The following is a 23,187-nucleotide window of genomic DNA, read 5'->3' on the forward strand; positions in this document are numbered from 1 at the left end:
AGGAATGCTTCCACAAACATGCCAGAGACTTGAGCTTACAGCAGTGGCCTGCCAATTTACCAGAATTCAATCCAACAGAGCATCTATGGGACAAGATGGAACAAGCCATTGAGTAGAGATCCACTGCCAGCCATCTTAGCACAGCCGTGGGAAGTGCTGGAGTGGGCCGGTGTCCCTCAACACCGTGCCTGGAAAAAGTGAGGTTGTCCTGAGGACAATAGCGGGTGCAACTTTGTATGAAGCTTTTTACACCGACTGTAAACGCAAATTAAGTGTACTTGATACAGGGTTGTTTTCTGACAAAAACAATCGATATTTCACTTGAGGATCAGAAGGCGAAATGTACGCGTGTGTTTAGGTGTGTCGTGTGTGTGTGTGTATGTGTGTGTGTGTAAGTGTTTGTAAATGTGCACACATCTACAGTATTTGAATGTGTCCTTCATGTGTGCGTGCGACGTGTGTGCGTGCGTGCGTGCACGAGCATACATACATAAGTACGTGCATGCGTGCAGGCAACCATTGCTGGTGGGCCCCAGCATGACTTCTAAGGCTGGAGCAATCATATGTTCAGCTGCGATTTCCATCAACACATTCCTGGAAGCTCACACACGCTCTCTGCGGGACTGCGCACAGCACCCCCTGAGGATGTGACCCCTGGCCTGTGGACACACGGCTGCCTCGCAGACACTTATCACAACACAGCAGCCTGGAAGACGCTTTTGGAGGCCTTCGACTGAAGCTACATGGGGCAACGCGACCTGCAACTTTAAATGGGTCTTTTTTTCTTTCTTTTTTTCTTTCTTTTTTTCTTTCTTTTTTTCTTTCTTTTTTTCTTTCTTTTCTTAAACAGCACTACAGTACATCTATGCCGCAGTCGTGCACTGCTATGCACGACTTAGGCCTGCGACTCTAACGACCACCATGCTAGACTGGTCAAAGAGCAGAGTTCAGGGCCAAAAGGGCAACAAATAGACCGTGGCTGTACAAGATGGGGGTCGCGTGCAGCGCAAAAAAAAAAAAACATTCAGGAAAAGCCAGCATTTGTTTTCAACATTGTTCGGTGATGTTTTCAGATAGCAAAGCACTAAAACCACGATGCAACAAAGAAAGAAAAATCTCAAGAAAATGGAAATACTGGGCTGTAAATGAAGAAGAAATGTTAATTTTTTTAAAGACAGCGTGGGTCTGAAAGAATCTGCAGCAAGCACATGTAATATTCTGGACCACCAGCAGACACTCCACTATATTTACTCCCACACACTCATGCACACGTGCACGCACACACACACACACACACACACACACACACGCACGCACGCACGCACGCACACGCACACGCACACACACACACACACACACACACACACACACATGATAAAGTGATCATCAGGGTTGCAGCAGGGGCTGTTTGATCCATGTAGCAAACCTGAACAAGCTGCCTAAATGCGAGCCTAAATCCCCAAAGGGAGCAAAGCAGCATTAAGTAAGTAGTCTGAAAACAGAAACAGTGATAGCAGGCAAACTAAAATATTCAACTCAGCAAGAACGTCCAACCATCTGCGCTGAATAATTATAACTGGCAAGTGACTGGACAATGGTGTACATTTTTCTTCTACAGGTAAAACAAAGTGACATCGGTATAATCGCCCTAGCACAGCTCCAGTCCCTCGATATTATCGCTGGCTCGGAGCCACCACGTTGGCCTGTTTCAAAATGCATCGAGGCAGAGCGAGTTCACTTTACGTTTAGCTTTCTGTTTAGGTTCAGTCCAGAACATCACCGTTATGTCTTTTAATTCACGCTCTTAAGGCCAAGGCCTGCTTTCAACCGTTGTTTCACTGCCAAAACTATGGAACGGCCTTTCCCTCAATGTCAGGCTACCTGAATCAGTCAAAATTAAAAAAAGAAAAACATGTTGCATTTTTTCCCAAAGTAAATTATGCTGCTTTCACCTGTTTAACCTTCAACGTATCTATTATGCTTACTTCTATTAGTTGTTTTGAGTCTTTATTTTATATTATTCTGTATCTTGTATGTGCTTTGCATTTTCCTTCCTGAATGTAGTACTTTGGCTCAAGAGGATAGTATATACTGAAGGCCTTATCTTGAAGTCATCGAGCCCAGCACCTTACAGTACCTTGGTGTGTGTATAGTATAGCAACCTGTTTTTTCTCCAAAAGTTTCTCATAGCGGCTGTGAGTGGTGTTGACAAAAGGGTTCAGGCTACAAGAGGCCAATCTGAAATATGACCTGCTGTAGCAGCCTGTCACACGGTCTGGTGTTCGGTACGGTCAGTGTTTGCCAGTGGTTATGGATGACACGTCCTCATACTGTAAGTGTCAGCAAAACACAAAACAGGGCTAATGTTTTAGCGGGAGCGAGGGAAAACGATGCTGTCTAGTGAAGAGAAATATGCAAACGCATTAAAGGTGTGGTAGTCAGTGATTTTGTGTTCAGTAACAGGGGTCTCATCTCCCTGTCTCTCCAGCTCTTTAGTATTAAACAGAAATGTTATCCAATCAGAGAGAGATAACTCATACAGGAGTATTTCACTCAACAAGTGTTGTAAGTGATGACAGAAATGTTAGTTTTAACCACACTGCCTAATTTATGCTTCATCGTGTGATAATGTTGTGCACTGAAGATAGCAGATCTACATGCCCACCTCCACGACACGCCATACAACAGTCTGAAGATAGCAGATCTACATGCTCACCTCCACGACACGCCATACAACAGTCTGAAGATAGCAGATCTACATGCCCACCTCCACGACACACCATACAACAGTCTGAAGATAGCAGATCTACATGCCCACCTCCACGACACACCATACAACAGTCTGAAGATAGCAGATCTACATGCTCACCTCCACGACACGCCATACAACAGTCGTACAAAAGACTTAATCATTTGGAACCTGTATAGGCTATACTAAACTTGACCTGCTGAATCCCTGTACCAAGTCTCTTTGCTGAAAAAAGCCGATCTACAAGCTCACAACGGGTTGTGTTGTGAGTGGCTATTGGTGAATGTTCCCCCAGATTAAGGGATGCTATATAGGGTTCAACGAGATTGCAGAATGCAGAGCCTCTTGTTCATCCAACTCTTTGGAAACGACCACAATTCCGTGACTTTTACATCTTTAGCATTGACAGCCATTATTATTATGTTATATATAAAATACTCAATATCGCTTTGTGGCACGAGGAGAATGTTTGGCCAACTCACGCTTCATCGTCGCTCAAGGCTATGTGTCTGGTCGGTCGGGCATTCCATGACTAATGGTTGCAACGCACATCAGAAACATACGTGTGCGTGTGTGAGTGTGGGTGTGTGTGTGTGTGTGTGTGTGTTCAAACTTGTTTGGCAAATGATTATTGTTTTGATTTATACAGCTCTTTTTTATAAGCATATAATGGCTCTGTTGAAGAAAAAAAGAATGTTCGTGGAACATTCCCAAACAACACATCTAATTAAGCAATTGTATTTCTATGTTTTCATTCGTTCCAATTTTATGTACATGTGCGTGCACACACACACACACACACACACACACACACACACACACACACACACACACACACACACACACACACACACACACACACACACACACACACACACACACACACACACACACACACACACACACACACACACACACACTCAGAGGTTGAGACGGAGGCCACAGCCTGGCATGGTGTGCAGAAGGACACAGGGCTGTGGTGGCTTGTCTTGGCCATGTGGTGGGGCTGAGTGATGGCTTCCCACAGTCTGCCTCTGAACAGAGAGGCAGCCATGTGCTCTCTCTAGGGGCGGCAGAATGATGCTCCTGTTCCCTGTTTTATGCTCCGTTGCGCCTCACGACGCGCACCAAAAATAGCTGATCTACAAGCATGCGGCGTGTCACAGCGTGACGCGGTCGTGAGCTTGTAGATCATGCTTTTGCCTGGCCACGGTTTGTCTTTATTACCCATAGACCTTATTAATGTCTCAGGGATTCTCCCTATAGGTCGGAAATGGAAGTCCCAATCTTACTAATGATTGCAATTACGCTGCAGAAGACAGAAGTATGTTGTTAGATTTCAGTAAAGCTCTGTGTGCACGCATGCAGGCACGTCACACACACGTGCACAAACACATGTGCAGTCGCGCACGCACTTGAACACGCACACACGAGCATAAGTGTGTGCTTGCAGAAATGCAATCCTATTTACAGACTTCAACCTTTTTCCCCACTAAACACTGTAAGCCATTTCACAATGTACCATTTACTTTTAGTATATCAATCTGCTTTGATATTATTACAGTATCCGGTTTGTAAGCTCCCTCTCTCCTTCTCTGTGCATTTGTGTGTGTACAAGTATGTGTACAGTACGTGTGTGTATGAGCGTGTACCATTTGTAAGCTTTGTATGCACTCTGCACACACATTTACAGAATACATGCAACATGCAGGACATGTAATTGAGGTAATTTGCCTTTGACACCAGTTGGGGATGACAGTTCATTTCTGCAACACAACAGGGTATCATTTTGTCATCACCATTTTATCCTATCTGCCTCCCTCTCCTCACATCATACCTGTCCTAACGTCTTCCCCCTTAATTAGCACCTGCCTTCTTTCTCTCTCTCTCTGTCTCTCTACATCTGTAATCTATATGTCTATCTCTGCAGCCCCCCCCCCCTCCCCACCCCAATGTGGATACACATCCTGCAGCAGAAAGGCAAACTCCACTGCAACCCTTCACTATTTTATCCATTTGCTCTTATGGCCTTACGCTAAAAATAAACAATTCTTGGTCCAAATTAATCGCATTTCTGCCTCCGAAGCCTCAGATGAAAGCAGCTATATCACATGCCGGTATCCTTTTTAAATCCCAACCTGTCAAAATGAGAAAAGGCTGAAAGGCTCTCTCTCTATAGTCACAAATATATTCAGTGCAACAGACAACGCTCTGCGTTTCTGTTGTCAGTCTTCCTGCTCACTGTTCGGTGTTGACTCAACAGCGAGCACCGCTTGTCTGCCATCTCTCTATTTCATTGACGTGGTCCCATGCAGTCCCACAGAGTCCTCCCCCAGCCTATGGGCATACTGTACCACCCCTGATTCGCCCTGTCTTGCCTTCTCCCCTGGAGCACGGCGGAACTAGGCGTGTTGGTGTAACACAATGGGGCTTGTCTGCAGAAAAGTGCACAACAAACATACACACACGCACACACGCACGCACGCACGCACGCACACATGCGTGCGCACACGCTCACGCACACGCACACGCACACACACACTCACTCCATTTCACACACGCCTACACAGACACACATACGGCTGCACAGACTTGCACGCACACGCACACACACACGCACGCACACTTGCAATGGGGCTTGTCTGCAGAAAAGTGCAAAACACACACACACACGCACACGCACACACACACACACACACACACACACACACACACACACACACACACACACACACACACACACACACAAAGACAGACAGACAAGACATAAACATATCTACACCTCACAGCCATCATTCATCTTAGTACAAGATAGGGTAAACACTGATGCCATTGTTTGGAACAACCAGAGAGTGAGATTTGAGGAAACATCACTGCTGACAGAAAGCCCCCAAGCCCCCCAACACACGCACACACGCACGCACACTCTCTCACACACACACACACACACACACACACACACACACACACACACACACACACACACACACACACACACACACACACACACACACACACACACACACACACACACACACACACACACACACACACACACTGTGTTGTGGAAACAAACAATCTATAAAGCTGCATTATGTGATATTTCTGACTGAAAAGAACTGTAGTAGTACTGGCCTATTATGGTTTCTGAAACATACTTATGTTGTTAGTCCTAATCATCATAACTGTCAATTAGTTGAGTTATAGCTTTTTTTGTTAGGTTTCATATAGGCCTACAGTACCTACATTTTTTGGTTTTGTTGCTATTATTTGTTGTCTAGTATGTTGGAAATGAATGTATTAATTTTTCTGTATGTCTCTCTGCCCTGCAGCTCTGACTCCAACACTACAAATCGGACATGTCATGACGGACATGTTATGGATCTTTATTTTATTTTGTATTTTATGCTTTTATTATAGATAGGACAGTAGGCCCGGAACGCTCTGCCAGCGGTCCGGGCCATAGATCAGTGTTTTTGTTCAGTATATATAGGCCCTCCTCCATCGCTCCTCTCCTCTCCTCCTCCCACACCCATGCTTGCCTCCAATGCGTTTTTCCAGCACAAGATGACTTCTACCGTAAGTGTATTTCAGATGAATGGCCTCTACAACCATTTGTAAACATAGCTGTTGGCAGAGCGTCTCAGCTATTTTTAGCTTTCGATTTAGTGCTCCATTTTATTTGATTCCTCTGATAGCATGTGGTGGATGGCGGATATTTGCCTGGCTGCACATTAAGAGGACCATTATAGATGTTTGTACCGACTCAGTGGCCTTGTGGTTAGCACTAGATTAGCACTAGCACTACATTAAGTTCAATACCTGGCCGAGTCATACCAAAAACCATAGATGTGGTGCCCTTAGCACTAGATTAGCACTAGCACTACATTAAGTTCAATACCTGGCCGAGTCATACCAAAAACCATAGATGTGGTGCCCTTAGCACTAGATTAGCACTAGCACTACATTAAGTTCAATACCTGGCCGAGTCATACCAAAAACCATAGATGTGATGCCCAGTGCCTCCCTGCTTGTCACTCAGCATCAGCAGGTGTTGGATTGGGGGTAAGTCCCTGCGACATATTATGTACAAAGTTACAGAAACAGGAGATAGGCCCCTAACCTATGACCCTGGTCACACTCAGGTGACCAGGGAGGTGTCTGCCTCTGGGTCCTTGTCAGGACCAGTGGCGGAAAGTACATTTACTCAAGTACTGTACTTAAGTAAAATGTTGAGGTACTTTTACTTTACTATTATTATATAGAGTGTTTTTTACATTGTGGTTTTGCTATACTTTTACTTAAGCAAAGGTAGTGGCATGATTCCATCTTGTTATGTGCTGGAGGCTTAGCCATTTAGGGTAAATACTATAGAAATAGACCTCATAGTGATGTCATGAGGTCAGATGTGGCTCATGGTCCGTTTCACATTTTATCTTCTACAGTACCTTGTCTTTCCTGATTCTCTACACTGTTCTGGAGGAATAAAAAAAAGCATAACTGCTATAACAATACTCGTAAAATAATACATAAAACACATGGCTATCTCCCAGTGGTCACTGTGTGGTCTGTAATTTGCTGGTGGTACACCTCTAAGCACCGACTGTCTGTGTGACTTGTAGCGCTTGAAATATTTTCCTGTTAACTGGCCCTTTAAAAATTGCACAATCACCACATGGGAGCTGCGCCAAGTAAGGGTAATCAGAAGCTCATAACCAAGATGAAAAACACAAAACACATGGTAATAAATGTCAACCAAAGGCTTTTACATGTCAGAAAGAGAGGCACCATTAAGCTTCATTTAAACACAAGATAGATGACTTGTTCTTCCCAGGCTATTGTTAGCTGATATTCAAACAAAGTTATTTTTGCAACATAGAGATCGTTGCTGCCAGGCAGAAACCTTCTATCTCCTTATTTCTACTTTTTGTGTTTTGTTTTTCCCCCCCGTAAATTAATGCCCTACTTCATACAAGAGTGTCATACAAAAGTATAGTGAAAAATGAAAATAGCAAATCTACTGTACACTTCCTAACCATCTGTCCATTGTACCAAGACATCAGAGACACATACTTCCCACAGATTACAACCACACACGGAGATTTTGAAAACATGACCAATGACAAAAAACTCCCATATCTGCTGGGCGAAGTACAACAATGTGCAAACACAGCAGCAAGATTTGTGAGTTGCTGTGATAGGAGAAGGATATCAAACGGAACACAACCACCCTAAAGACTAATCATTGTGTATATTCCTGCACTATACCTGCATCCAGTGATCTTGGTACAATATAGAAATTGATCTATTGAAGATTCTGACGTTCAAATGTACATATTTTTTGTTTTGATTGTATTGATGTATTGTTGTATTGTGCTTTCTGCTTTGGCAATGTAAACGTATGTTTTCTCAAGCCAATAAAGCCCTTTGAATTGAATTGAATTGAATTGTATTGTATAAGCTCTCAACACGAAACATTGAGAGCTTGTACTGTACAGTATATCGGCTATTTGGACTATTCTATTTCTAATAATAATTTTAAAAATATATACAGTACAAGATTTCCACCCGACAGCAACGAGATACTGCACGTTCTGTAACACAAAGGACTATTGAATGTACAAAGCAGAGGTCTGACCTCTTTTAACATCATTCAGCTGATGTCTGCCTACCCAAAACAACTGGGAATAGAGCGGAGAAAGTGATGGATTCACCCGAGAGTGAATGTGAGGACACTAAACGTCCGCTCCTACACAGGGGCATCATTTGGGGTCCCAGGGGATGGCAACTGTCACCCCCTGGCGTTCGCATTTAACCTCAAATTCAGTTATTTTGTGCAGCTCTTTGCCACCCCTTAACTTTTTTTTGTGTTTTGTTTTGTTCTTTGCAAACAATACATTTATGAGCCACTTTCAACCTGGCGTATTTTGGGCATGTCATTATAGGCGAAAATCTTATGTTATTTGTTTTCTTTTCTTTTTTAAACATAGCAAAAAATAGTAGATACAAGCTCACAACATGTTGCATTGCAATGCATTGTGAGTTTGTAGATCTGCTATTTTCACTATTTTGTTTTTAAATAGGGCTGAAGTGGACACTTTTCTCAGCATCATTTATAGTGTTCTCTGCTCCAGCATTCTAGAGTGTTATATTAATTCATTTTGCTGGGGATTCTCAGAAAGCCTGGCTTAAAGGACAGCCTGTGGTTTTCAAACTGTTTGGGCCCACTCCACAGCATAAGGTTTTCAAACTGTTTGGGCCCACTACTCCACAGCAAAAGGTTTTCAAACTGTTTGGGCCCACTACTCCACAGCAAAAGGTTTTCAAACTGTTTGGGCCCACTACTCCACAGCAAAAGGTTTTCAAACTGTTTGGGCCCACTACTCCACACCAAAAGGTTTTCAAACTGTTTGGGCCCACTCCACAGCAAAAGGTTTTTAAACTGTTTGGGCCCACTACTCCACAGCAAAAGGTTTTCAAACTGTTTGGGCCCACTCCACAGCAAAAGGTTTTCAAACTGTTTGGGCCCACTACTCCACACCAAAAGGTTTTCAAACTGTTTGGGCCCACTACTCCACAGCAAAAGGTTTTCAAACTGTTTGGGCCCACTACTCCACAGCAAAAGGTTTTCAAACTGTTTGGGCCCACTACTCCACAGCAAAAGGTTTTCAAACTGTTTGGGCCCACTACTCCACAGCAAAAGGTTTTCAAACTGTTTGGGCCCACTACTCCACAGCAAAAGGTTTTCAAACTGTTTGGGCCCACTCCACAGCAAAAGGTTTTCAAACTGTTTGGGCCCACTACTCCACAGCAAAAGGTTTTCAAACTGTTTGGGCCCACTACTCCACAGCAAAAGGTTTTCAAACTGTTTGGGCCCTGCACTACTCCACAGCAAAAGGTTTTCAAACTGTTTGGGCCCACTACTCCACACCAAAAGGTTTTCAAACTGTTTGGGCCCACTCCACAGCAAACTGTTTGGGCCCACTACTCCACACCAAAAGGTTTTCAAACTGTTTGGGCCCACTCCACAGCAAACTGTTTGGGCCCACTACTCCACACCAAAAGGTTTTCAAACTGTTTGGGCCCACTACTCCACACCAAAAGGTTTTCAAACTGTTTGGGCCCACTCCACACCAAAAGGTTTTCAAACTGTTTGGGCCCACTACTCCACAGCAAAAGGTTTTCAAACTGTTTGGGCCCACTACTCCACACCAAAAGGTTTTCAAACTGTTTGGGCCCACTACTCCACACCAAAAGGTTTTCAAACTGTTTGGGCCCACTACTCCACACCAAAAGGTTTTCAAACTGTTTGGGCCCACTACTCCACACCAAAAGGTTTTCAAACTGTTTGGGCCCACTCCACAGCAAAAGGTTTTCAAACTGTTTGGGCCCACTCCACAGCAAAAGGGCAAGTCAAAATCTCAAGCAGGGCTGGACTGGGGCAAGAATTCGGCCCGGTCATTTTCGCGTGAATTTGGCCCAGACCGGCCCACCACAACCAGCACGCAGATAGCAAAAACCCTAGCCCTAATATCACCACTTTTACAGAACAACATAAATGATACAAACCAACAGACAACTACACAACCCTTTGTAGAGGGTTTATTTGTCACTCACTGATACAGGTACAGTGAAATTCTCATGATGGCACTGGCAGAATGGCAGCATGCCCGGACAATTCCTGGTGGCCTGCCGCCTATTGGCCTGCCTGCCTGCCTTTTTTTTTTATCATGGCGGCCCCCTACGGTCGCTGCCCACCGGGAATATGCCCGGTACGACCTGTGGCCAGTCCAGCCCTGATCTCAAGGCACACTTGTATTCATGTTCATGCAAAATAGCCTCTGTAATATGTTATCATCATGCCAAATTAAATGTAACCACTTAAGCCCTATTTCATACTTCCGCACATCCTCAGAAGTAGCAAAAACAGCATATCTGCAAGGTCACACAACGCGTGGCGATGTGTCACGCGCTGTGAGCCTCAGCACACCCGTTCTGGAAACCACCACTGATGTAGTTCATGGCCTTCCATTGATGAGATTATCATACTCAAAGCAGGCCTTGATACTTAAATGTCAGTCAGTAAAATATTTTAATGGCAAGTAAGAGAAGGCATGAAGGAGTTTTTTTACTCTCATGGTTTGTAGACCCCAGGAGGCTACTGAGAGATTTTTCTTGTGAGACCAGGGCCCCCTTGTGCCGTGTCTTAAATCTCTCCTTTAAAGAGGTCTCAGTTTGTAGACAGTGGAAGGAGTCAGGGGTTATCCGTGTCACCAAGACCTGCCCTGTACGTCTAGACCAGTTTAACATCCATTTCCAAGACCTCCCAGTTTGCCAGGATTGTGGAAAACCTTGCCCTGGGTTTAATATGACCTACTGTATATGGCATACTAAACAATTTCTTGGTTAATCAGAATAAGAATTTTCTAAAGCCTTTTACATTTCATTTGATCTCGCACAGCCTGGAAGCGTGGAAGACAGACCTACTGTTCTTGTGCTTGTCAGCTGTCAGCTTAGTTGACCAGTTTCAAACACCGGAAAAACCTGGCTCTAAGTCAAGTCAAGTCACATTTATTTGTAGAGCCCTTAATCACTGTTACAGTCTCAAAGGGCTTTATGGGCTTGCATTTGACAAAGGAATTTAATGGTCTAATTGTGGGTTTTGTACCCATTGATAGGTTAGTGGTTAGTTCACCCCCAAAAACATGTTTACGCCTGCTGGCCTATAGGATTGAATCTCGTCACATCTGCCGACCAACATTTCTGCGATTAAATTATAAGAGTATACGCTTTCATCAACCACCTAGATTCACAAGTCAGTCCCTAAATGTTCACTCAACTAGAGACTGAGAATATTAACAGATTGTCTGGCATTGCGAGAATAATGTCTAATTTACTGTCATTGGACGGTTGTGGTGCGACACGTTGCACGAGTGTAGATCAACTATTTTTGCCACCGAACACCATCATATGGCAAAGTATATGAATCACGCTCAATCAACCACAAACAAATGAGCTACCATGGCGCCCTATCGTCTTGTGTGGTGTGCCACAAGCACCTGTCCTTGGCACCCACCAGGCCACCACTCTGTTTCTGTACTTCATCAACTCTAAACCCTGCATTGATGTGTGTTGATAGTATAAATCTGCTGGACAAAGGATGGTGGTAACGGATGTCTTCACTATGAAGGAGCAGCTCTAGAAGTTAAGCACACAGTGCACCCACATTCCACAATAGTGTGCATCTCACTGAATAGAATAATGTCACCCTGCACTTAACTCTCAAGGATGCAATAACTGAACACCCATGTGGAATCATACACATGTATTTATTTATCTTCTTAATAGTTCTTAAAATGCTATATGCGCCTCCACAGTGTGTAGTGTAGAACTATAGTTGTAAATAACTGCTTCTATAAAAGTGATTCAGATTCTGCACCCTCCACTCCCATCCCAAACAGCAACCCATCACCATTGCACATCATGTACTGTACAGTGCATGAGCTATACCGCCAAGCCTGTATAGCTTGCTATTGTAGTCGACCATATGATCAAACTCCATTCCATTCCATGTAACTATCAACTCTAACATAAAAGCCAAACATCCGTTGATCAAATTCTAAGTGTTCTTGAAATACAAAGATCGCCTAGTTCTCATACAGAATGTGAATCCAGACAAAACACTATTCAAGACAGACACAAGCCAACCACCGGTACAAACTCCGGCATCTAACAAACTCCTATAACGTGCACACTCTGTTAGTCCAGTGGACCCAATGGATTATAAATAACACAATAATTCTCTATTAAAGTTGTTCTTTGTCCACAACTGATTGAGAAACACTGCATTTATTCACTACTCAACCCCCGGTAATTAGGTCTGTTCATTTCTATCGTCCAGATTTAGGGATTTCTGACCATTCTCTCATTCCTTTAGGCATGTATGTACTGTATAATCTATAATCGGTTGTTGTGTGTGAATGCAAATCAGAGAGATTTTGTGCGTATCTTGTGTGAAGTCACTCTGCCAGCAAAGGAATTACTCTCTGGATTATAAACCAAATTCCATTCACCTCCAAATACCTCATATTGTACCATTCCTCCAGTGAACCAGCAAAGACCCGAATGTGCAGACTGCGGCTCTTGCCCATTACTGCCACTGCTGAGCTTAATTTATACTTTGCTGTCACACGACCCAGCCATTTGACAAAAAACGCCAACGTATAAATTAGGCTCCTTTTGAACCTCTTAATTTGCAAGAGGACAGTCAAAGACAATACTAATGTCAGCATAGCTGTAGTTCAAGGTGTTGCTTTGGACTCAGTAGTACTCACTGCTTTGGACATTAACTGTGCCAGTGGAGTTGTCTCTCCCCAGAGTATTTTCCACCACACATGTATAATTCCCAGAGTCCTCCAGTTTTGCTTTGTTGATTTTGATGCTGGAGAATTTCCTGTGGGAGAAAAACACACACACACACACACACACACACACACACACACACACACACACACACACACACACACACACACACACACACACACACACACACACACACACACACACACACACACACACACACACACACACGCACACACACGCACACACACGCACACACACGCACACACGCACACACGCACACACGCAGCTGAGTCAGGGGAATCGGGGTGAGCAAGAAAGTCGCATGGAAACACAACAAGTGGAAACAGGGGACAGTTAGACGTAACATGGGGACAGGGCAGTCACCAAGGCAGGTGACCCCAGCATGGCAACACTTACAGTATCGTTGCAGAAACCTCTCATCTCCATATTCTAACTTTTTGTGTTTTTTTGTAAATTACCCTATACTTGATCACACTACAGCGTCACTACAGCGTCACACCACAGTAACACAAGTAGCAGATCTGCAAGCTCAAAACGTGGCACAAAGAGACGAAAGTTAGCTTGATCTGCAACTTTTGCTATTTCTTTTCATTTGAATCTTGAAAAGTAACAGTTTTGGACATATGAGGTTTCCACCCGACAGAGACGATACGCCACTGGGTTCTACTGTATGCTACTGCAATGTCTGTGAAGCAGAGACTGGGTTCTATGCTACTGCAATGTCTGTGAAGCAGAGACTGGGTTCTATGCTACTGCAATGTCTGTGAAGCAGAGACTGGGTTCTATGCTACTGCAATGTCTGTGAAGCAGAGACTGGGTTCTATGCTACTGCAATGTCTGTGAAGCAGAGACTGGGTTCTATGCTACTGCAATGTCTGTGAAGCAGAGACTGGGTTCTATGCTACTGCAATGTCTGTGAAGCAGAGACTGGGTTCTATGCTACTGCAATGTCTGTGAAGCAGAGACTGGGTTCTATGCTACTGCAATGTCTGTGAAGCAGAGACTGGGTTCTATGCTACTGCAATGTCTGTGAAGCAGAGACTGGGTTCTATGCTACTGCAATGTCTGTGAAGCAGAGACTGGGTTCTATGCTACTGCCTGTCTGTGAAGCAGAGACTGGGTTCTATGCTACTGCAATGTCTGTGAAGCAGAGACTGGGTTCTATGCTACTGCAATGTCTGTGAAGCAGAGACTGGGTTCTATGCTACTGCAATGTCTGTGAAGCAGAGACTGGGTTCTATGCTACTGCAATGTCTGTGAAGCAGAGACTGGGTTCTATGCTACTGCAATGTCTGTGAAGCAGAGACTGGGTTCTATGCTACTGCAATGTCTGTGAAGCAGAGACTGGGTTCTATGCTACTGCAATGTCTGTGAAGCAGAGACTGGGTTCTATGCTACTGCAATGTCTGTGAAGCAGAGACTGGGTTCTATGCTACTGCAATGTCTGTGAAGCAGAGAAAATACATTATTTTTTGTATTCTTATGCCCCTCTACTCAAGACGTAACATTAAAGAACCTTGAGCATTCAGGCCTGGGAGTAACAACAACCTAACACTTACATAAAGACACAGCTAACATCTTATTACATTATGCACTCATTACATTATGAGTTCCTATAATCTACTGTGTGGTATGTAGGGTTTTGCAAAAGTGGTAAGTTATTTTAGATAGGTTTCCATGGCTATACCACATGTGTTAGATTGGGGCATTTACAGTAAGTTGAATGGACAATTGTTTGATTACTAAAATGAGTAACATAGGACAAAATAGGTAGCGCTTGGGTGCCACGTGATGAGAAGCAAATGTAGTATGACGCACGTCTGGTTTGACACCATCATGGATGCAAATACAGTAGCATTAGCGCCAATGCTAGCGAGCTTTAAGGCGAGGTCCATCCTTGCTCCAGAAAACGCCAATATTCCAATCGAAAATCCGAAATGACCTCCGAACATCGCCGATCTGATCAAAACCGCAGACAGCGCCATAAGGTTGTGGCTAATACAGAAGCTAATGGAGTGGTTCGCACAGACGCAGTGCAAGCGAGGCCCTAGAAACCGTGTCTACTGCCTAGCAACCGGAGCGATTCAAATAGTGAGGCATTCTTATATCGATATTAAATGCCTTAAGACAAGTATACTCGTCAAGTCTTCGTGTATTTATTTAATTCATATGTGTTAAAGATAATGGGTCTGAGTGTACGTCTGAGTAATACCTGAGAGTTATCAATTATATATTTTTTAGGTTTACTGTCTCCAATTTAACTGTGAATTAAATGTAGTGGAAGTACATTTTTGGGGGTTAAAACAAATCCCAATAGGGGTATTTCACACTCATTCTAACAAATAAATATATTATTGTACCTTCAAGCAAGGACAAGTTGTATGTGGTTGCGTTGAATTTAATTGAAAAATTGAATCAAATTGACAGGTCAGGCCACGTCCCACATGAGAAACGAATTAGAGTTTCATCACTGCATTCACTAAACAAGCTTTCAAACAAGCACCGTGACCCTGGTCACCTGGTAAAGTCATTAGCAGAGACTTCAGATATTTACAACCAAGCAGTGACTTGGGTGGCACGCGTCTGTTGTGCTCTCGCCACATGTTAAACGTGTCCAACTCTCGACGGGTGATTTGTACTCACTGGTTGCTCCTTATTTTGATCTCTTTGCTTTTCTTGAGCTCGTTGCCATCTTTGAACCATCTGTATGTGGGGACAGGATTCCCCGTGGCCTCACACTTTACTGTGAGCTTGGTTCCCTCATCTACCATCGATGGAACCTTCATCCTCTTCAACTTTGGAGCAGCAGCTAGAGAAGAAAAGAAAAAAAGACGAGAGATCAAATTTACGACTTCATGACTTAAAACCCTATATACTTTGTTGTGCATCAAATAGTGAAAATAGCCCATGTGCTGTTTTCACAGAATGTTTGCCAAATTATCACCTATTTTCACTGAAGTTCATCGATTTTGAACCAGATGTTCGCCTATTACGACATGCCCAGAATAGGGATGCTATTGTTTTTTTAAATTGTTTTTGTGGGGAGACAATGAGAAAAAGAGAGGCACAGATGTAGAGGCAGAAAGAAAGGATTCAACAGAGCCAAGTCAAGCCTCTGTGGACTGACTGGGAAGCGTCTCATGTGACCAGATGTGGTCACCAGAGATGTTATCGACTCCTCTGCAGACTAATAAACAGCCTGAATTTCACCCCCTCTTTGACTTTGTCCACAAGCAAACAAGGCAAATGCACTGAAAGACAAACAGTATTATAATGTTTAAACACGTCACTAGCAAAACTAGCAATTAGAGATGTAATATTAACAATGGGCTGGACAGGTGCAACAACTAAAGCAGCTCTCTACATTTTTCAGATGAGCTAAATCCACATTTCAATACATACTTCTGTTAGACATATTAACCGTGGCATGTTTTTTCAAGATATCATTATTATTACGCTACCCCCAAAAGGTACCAGCTCAGTGGCCTTGTGGTTAGAGTGTGGGGTTCAATCCCCGGCCGGGTCATACCAAAGACTCTAAAAATGGGACCCAGTGCCTCCCTGCTTGACACTCAGCATCAAGGGTTAGATTGGGGGTAAGTCCCTGGGACATACTAGCGTCATGTCCAGGGGGTGTACTTGTACATCAAGCTGCCTCACGCTACAGAAACAGGAGATAGGCTCCTGCCCTATGGGCCTCATGGCTCGGCAAGGCTACTTACTTACTTACTTACGCCCAAAAGGCAGATCTCCAAGACAATCTCCTGACAACGCGTTGCGATGCAGTACATTGTCATACAACAAAGTATATACTGTACTAAGAATATAATGTCTTAAGCAGGAAATGTACAGATGAGTAAGGAAATAGACACATCTGCTGTGCTGATGTTTCCTTGGGCAAGGCACTGAAACCTCTGAATGCACTGAGCGAGCCCCATGGCGTGCCATTCTGTGAATGACCTTGTGTTAACCTCTAGGTCTAGGACTTCTTCAGAGTCTGGTTGGTGGATAGAGTCAACAACACTGTACAATGCAGAATTCAGAAATGAACCCAAATTAACTATTTTTGTCCTAGTCCTACAATACCCTGTACCTTGAGGTGAGCGGAGGAGATTTGAACACAAACTAGCTCTCAATATTTTTTTTTTTCACACACTAGATTTTATCCCCGGGGTGCTGGGAACAATAGAAGAGTTTTTCATGCAAGCTGTGCAAAGAAGTATTAAGTCACATGTGTTTTCAATGGCAGCTAATAGTCGCCATTTAACCTTTTTTTTTTTTACTTACAAAATTGCAAGGGTTCGCCATTTAACCTATTTATTCCAATAACACAGGGTAAGGCATTTTCTCAACCTTTCATGTTTTTGAAAATACAAACAAATAGCTTAGAGAATCTACACAAGTCCAGAATGGACAACTCATACAAATATAGCTACTGTATCACCTGTCAAACGTAAAATTATAAATACACTGCATATTGGGTCCGTTATCAATTTACAGTATGTGCTCTATGTTTAAACCAAACACTACATCAAAGTTATTGTGAGTTTACGTAACAAAATAATAACCCTGACTCATGGTTCCTAATAACACTGACTCTGGTTCCTAATGACAGAGAAAGAGGATCCAAGGAGAAACCTGTAATGAGCTTATCTTACTGAAGCTGGGGGATTTCGTAAGTCAGAAACAAAACAAAAGGAACAATTCTACGTAAACAAGTGATTACATTCTCCATTCATCGCACTGGCAGATTTTTGTAGTTGTTCCAAGTGAAAAATTTGACTTATTTAGAAGAAAGAAAAAACAAAACCCTCGCAACAATTACAGTTTCCATGGGGGGACATTATCTTAAAATATTCCAGATTTCCTTCAGACTATAGGGGTGGTTTTGCTAGAAAGCGGTCAGATTCCATTAGAAATCACAGACATTATCTGGTTGTGTAACATGCTAGTGTAATGTTTCAACACGCGATAGGAAAACAAAGGAATAATGAAAGAAGCCATTTGGCCAGCTGACAGCCAGACGCACGTTTGGATTAGTGTTGCATCGGTCATGAACGAACAAGTCAAATGAACCAGTTCTTTTTGGTGAACGAAATAAATGTGGTCACTTCCGTGAACGTTCTTTTCTCAGTTGTAAATGCGACGCGGTGAGAGACTGTTCGCCGTTCCTCTTTCATCATTCAGCGCGAGCTGGAGGGCATGGGCCGGGATCCCGCCTCCCACAGCACAGAAAGCTAGCAGTGGCAGAGGAGCAGAGGACAGAGGAGAATGTATGTATGACTGAGTGACTGACTGACTCTAGCCCTTGGTTGCAAACATTTACAGTGCAAAACAACAAGGTCATGATTCACGTTTAGAACAACAATTAAACAATAAGACGGCTATCTAATTAGGTCATATTTTGATTGAAATTTTATTTTATTTGTAAATCTGTGCATATAAAATATTCCCCTAAAATATCTTAGTTTTACCAACATTGTTCATGTGGAATAGTTTGTTTATGATTATTTATTGAAATTATGAGAATCGCTAGCTCATTTGGAGCCCCAGCTGGTGGTCTGTGGGACGTACACCTGAAATTCTGCCCGGGGGAAGACACCATAGATGGGGACAAATGGGGCTGGGGGAGATCGCGGTTCTGCCACAACGCAACAGTTACCCAAAAAAAAAAAAAAGAAACACGTCAACAATGTTTCATTGTAACTAAGATATTCGTTAGAAAGTCATACTTTTTAATGTCATATTTAGCCATTACGAGCGAAAATATCTGATGCTAACTGCTAGCTTACTAAGCCTAGTAGAGAGATTGACAATCCCGTCCCTGCCAGGGCCAGCAACAACAACCCCATAGCCTGAAGTGACGGTCGGCCTGGCTCAGCCAATAGATTTCAAGGTACGTCACGTGGAGTTCCGCTGTATGAAATGTGAACGACTTGACTCGAGTCTGACTGGGACTGTGTAGGGGGGAGATCCCTAGCTTCCGGGAGTACCGAACGACCAAAATTAACAGATAATAACAGATCTTTTTACTGAACGACCCCAGATGATCCAGTTCACTGAAATGAACAATAGTTCCCATCACTAGATTAGATGGGGATGTTTTTAAGGGTTAAGCAATTACAGATAACCTCGGGGATGGCAAAGGTTAACCTGACTAAAGGTGTGCTCTCTGCCTAAACTCCCCTCTGCTGTCTCTCCCTGCCTCTTGTGCACCCGTACAGTACGCAGTACACGCATTATCAAATTAAGCTGTAATAGTCTTAGTGACTTCCTCTCAGAACAGTCATCGCTCTGTCTCATCTGTGGAGCATTCACACGCATGAGGTAGTGAATGGCTCCTTGAAATCACCACTGTTTGCTCAGCTAAATGCTTTCTACAGTGTGCATTGGTATTATTATTATCACTCAGAATACCCAATAACGAAACAATGACAAGAAAAATGAAATATGCTGTACTTGGATAATGAGTTCAATTAAATGTTGAAATGGGGGTGCACCAAAATCATCCCCGGTCGTCCTCGTTTGTGAGGCATTGACCTACTTTGCAGACTTGGTAAAGGCAGCCCATCCGAGCACAATATCAATAAATAAAAACTGAGCGATGCTTGCTTTGCTTAATGGAATACTGTCTAGTGGTGTTTTAATGAGGTGTTTTGTCCATCCTCTGCATTTAACATTTGACCTATATTTCTGCCTTGCACTGGTAGGGGTAGGTCCCTAAAATGCCTGACTTTTGGTGTGCACACAGTGAGAACATGAAAAGTCCACACAGAAAGGCAGCTTCGAACCCAGAACCTTCTTGCTGTGAAGTAGGAGGGCAACAACTGAGCCACAAAGTCAATTTACCTGATCCAAGTGAGACAAAATAGCTAATGTGTTTGATATGTCAATGGTATTTGCAACCAATTATGCATAAAGAACTTTTGATCCATTTAACTACTTTCCACCTGGCGTCCCTCCCTATTTTGGGCATGTACTTATAGGCAAATTAATTTGGCTATCGCTATTCACCAGACCGTGAAGTATAGGGCTTATGTGGTAAAAAAACCCCCGATACACGTCTCCTGTGATATTTAGACCATGCTGAATAACTGCACTGTATGATACTGTTTCACTGTATACTGTTGCGGGACCCATTCCACGTCAACTCTGCTGAGATCTGCAGTGCTTATTAGTGATCCCGATTCAGCTCTCCGTCTTTGACAGAATTACTCAAATACAAACAGCAGATGCCTTTTTGAAGCCGTTAATGCCTGGTAGATATGGATACAAAGCAGATGGCCCTGTCTACTCCAGGCAAGCCCACAGTGCATGGGATTGCTCTGCACTGTGTCTGCGTCTGGGATGGTGTGTCATCTACACCTCGGCTCCAAAACTCAGCACTGACACCCTGCTACTTTAAGAATAATAATACTGATGATTAGAACAAAAATATACCTATAGAGGGTATGCGCATGTATAAAGTGAGTGGCGAATCGAGTGGCAAAGTGAGTGACAAAGTGAGTTTAACGTTGTTTAACGTTGTTTAATGCAATCAGTTAAGACTTTGGACTTTGAATGTATGGGCTCTCAAGGCCAGAAAGTCGTTTTTTGCCACTCAGTAGGCATTTCCGGATAACTTCCGGGTATGATGATGATGTCACGCATACTCTCTATACGGCATACCTTAACCTTAGACCCAGTACACTTGACCTGAATTGGCACTCTGCTTGGTGAATTCAGATATGCATTTACAATACCGCAAAAATAACAATAATGGGCAATAACGAAAGATTGTTTTCATGACAAAACAGATCAAAGTGATCAAATAAGAAGGCTCATATCTGCTGCACAGATGCACAGCAACTTAGAAGCTCAAACTATATTTTCAATATCAGCAATATCGATAATAATTCCAACACTGCCTGTTACTAATATGCTATAGTAATAATATGCCTGAGAGAAATGAAGTGACCTGATAGCACAAGCAGTTTGTACACAAAGCACACAGGAACAGCTAGCAGACCATGAGCTAAACTGAAACTGTGGCCGGTGTCACATGCATGGCTACACTCTCTAATATATAGCTGCATTCTTCCGATCATTAATCACTGTGCCGTTTAAAGCAGAAATGCCTGAAGATGATCTCAAAATACTATACTGTACTTCTATGAGGAAGAAGAGGGCAGTCTCACTGCCATTGATTTGATCTTCTCAGTTTGCAGATATTGCCTCTTCAATTCATGACTTTTTTTAAATGTACAGTTGGGTGCCACCGATATTGTCCCTTATCATTTGACCCATTTAGGCCTGACCTCAAAATTTTAAAAAATCCTTCTAAATCCTCCAGTTTTCTGAAATAAATATTTTCACGATTTTTCAAAAATAGCAGACCTACAAGCTCGTAGCGCGCCACTCGGTGGCGCGCTATGAGCTTGTAGATCTGCTATTTTTCAATAGCTAAATTATAACATAATGTTTAAAACACCAAAAGGGGTTCCCGCCCAAAATGGGTTAACTGTCCTTTTGCGCAGATCACGCAAACCTCAGCAAAAAGAAAAGGACAATATCGATGGCCTCCAACTGTATTTCAACTGAAAGTAACTAACTGATCTCCATGACCTTAACAGGCTAATAAAGAGAATAAAAAGATAATTTGAATGTCAGCTTAATAAGACAATAAACCACAAAGCTTGACGCTGTTGTTTCAGTCACGCCATGACAACTCCGTTTTTTTTTTAATTCCTGAAGAGTGTCATCTTATTTCTTGGCAGTGATTCCCAACTTCCCAACCTTTTCTGGATCAAGGCACACTTGAAAGTCTGGAAAGTGTACACGGTGCACCCATCTGATGTGTGTTAATGTTATATTGTCAGTAAAAACCGTATGTGTTTTGCCAATTATTTGTGCGCCAGCATTCAATATCTTGATGGCCCATCAGTGGGCCCTGACCAATAGGTTGGGAATTGCTGCCCTACTGTATATGGTTTCTACCCACTGAAGCACCTTGGCTCGCTCACATACAATAAGACCAAACATATAAATGTCTCTGCCAGGTGCCTTCTCAGGTAGCAGGGGGAGTTTTGGACCGCTTTACTGCCTAGCTAAGTGTCACTTCTATAGTTTCAGTCTTTGACTACACATAGATTAGATTTTGTCCAGTTTTTCCAGTTGTGATGCAGTATCCCATTTTTAATATTAACAGTATAGTGTTTATGCCAAGATATATTTAGGTTTGCAGACAGTTTTAAGATGGTCCAGTGGATGCAGACATAAAGGAACTGTGTTTCCGACTCTTGTGCTCAGATAAATCTGACTTGATTCCAAGTGGAATCAAAGACAGTTAAATGTTAAACCAGAATAGCTCCCAAACAGCCAAGATGAATGCAAGAGTATTTTGCTTCTTAGTTAAGTAGATATTGAACATAGTAGGAAACACGTAACCACATGAACCCTAGCTTCTCTATTCTGGGCGAACAGTCTGTGCAGCAAATAGCAGATCAGCTATTTTCACCAAAGAGATTTGGCATAGAGGGGAAAGGGTACTGGACCTAGGATAGAGCTCTGTGGACTCCAGTCAACCAAGTAGGGTTAAAGTAAAGGGCTTGTTAATCACAAGGCTCACTGCCTTCTACAGCAGGGGTTCTCAACCAATGGTCTGGGGACCACCAGTGGTCCCTGAGGGGGTTCCAGGTGGTCCGCAGCTAAATGGAGAATTGGTATGGACCCTTATAGATCTTTATCTCTTGAGAGTGTAAAATGAAACCAAATGGACCCTTATATAGGTCCATTTGGTTTCATTTTACGCTCTCAAGAGTTCAATTATTGTCTCATTACGTCTGCATTAACACAATTAGAGAATGTAGATAATGATTTATTTTTGGTCAACGTTTGCCTCTCCTATGATATACCACATCAATACAACATGGAATTGTTGACAAACTCTTATCCAGCGATAACAAAATATAGTTTTTGGAGGCTATAACTCATTATTTAATGGTGGTCTGTGGTTCAAATGCTGAGCCTTTTTCGTACAGAAGTTGAAGTTCAACACCTTATTGTCCCAAATGGGA

At 43.0% G+C, this 23,187-nt stretch overlaps 1 protein-coding gene across 5 annotated transcripts in view; it reads right to left on the minus strand.

Moving 5' to 3' along the window:
• nrg2a (neuregulin 2a) overlaps positions 1 to 23,187 on the minus strand; it is a gene marked incomplete at its 5' end in the record, with an annotated part of 194,291 nt that overhangs the window by 54,848 nt on the left and 116,256 nt on the right. For all 5 annotated transcript variants that reach the window (XM_079508339.1, XM_079508340.1, XM_079508337.1 and 2 more), the window contains 2 exons: positions 13,084 to 13,202; positions 15,776 to 15,941. In XM_079508339.1, coding sequence (XP_079364465.1) covers positions 13,084 to 13,202; positions 15,776 to 15,941 — 285 coding nt within the window. The remainder of the gene's footprint in view (positions 1 to 13,083; positions 13,203 to 15,775; positions 15,942 to 23,187) is intronic.

Source organism: Electrona antarctica (genome assembly GCF_951216825.1).
Source record: "Electrona antarctica genome assembly, chromosome: 8".
NCBI lineage: Eukaryota > Metazoa > Chordata > Actinopteri > Myctophiformes > Myctophidae > Electrona > Electrona antarctica.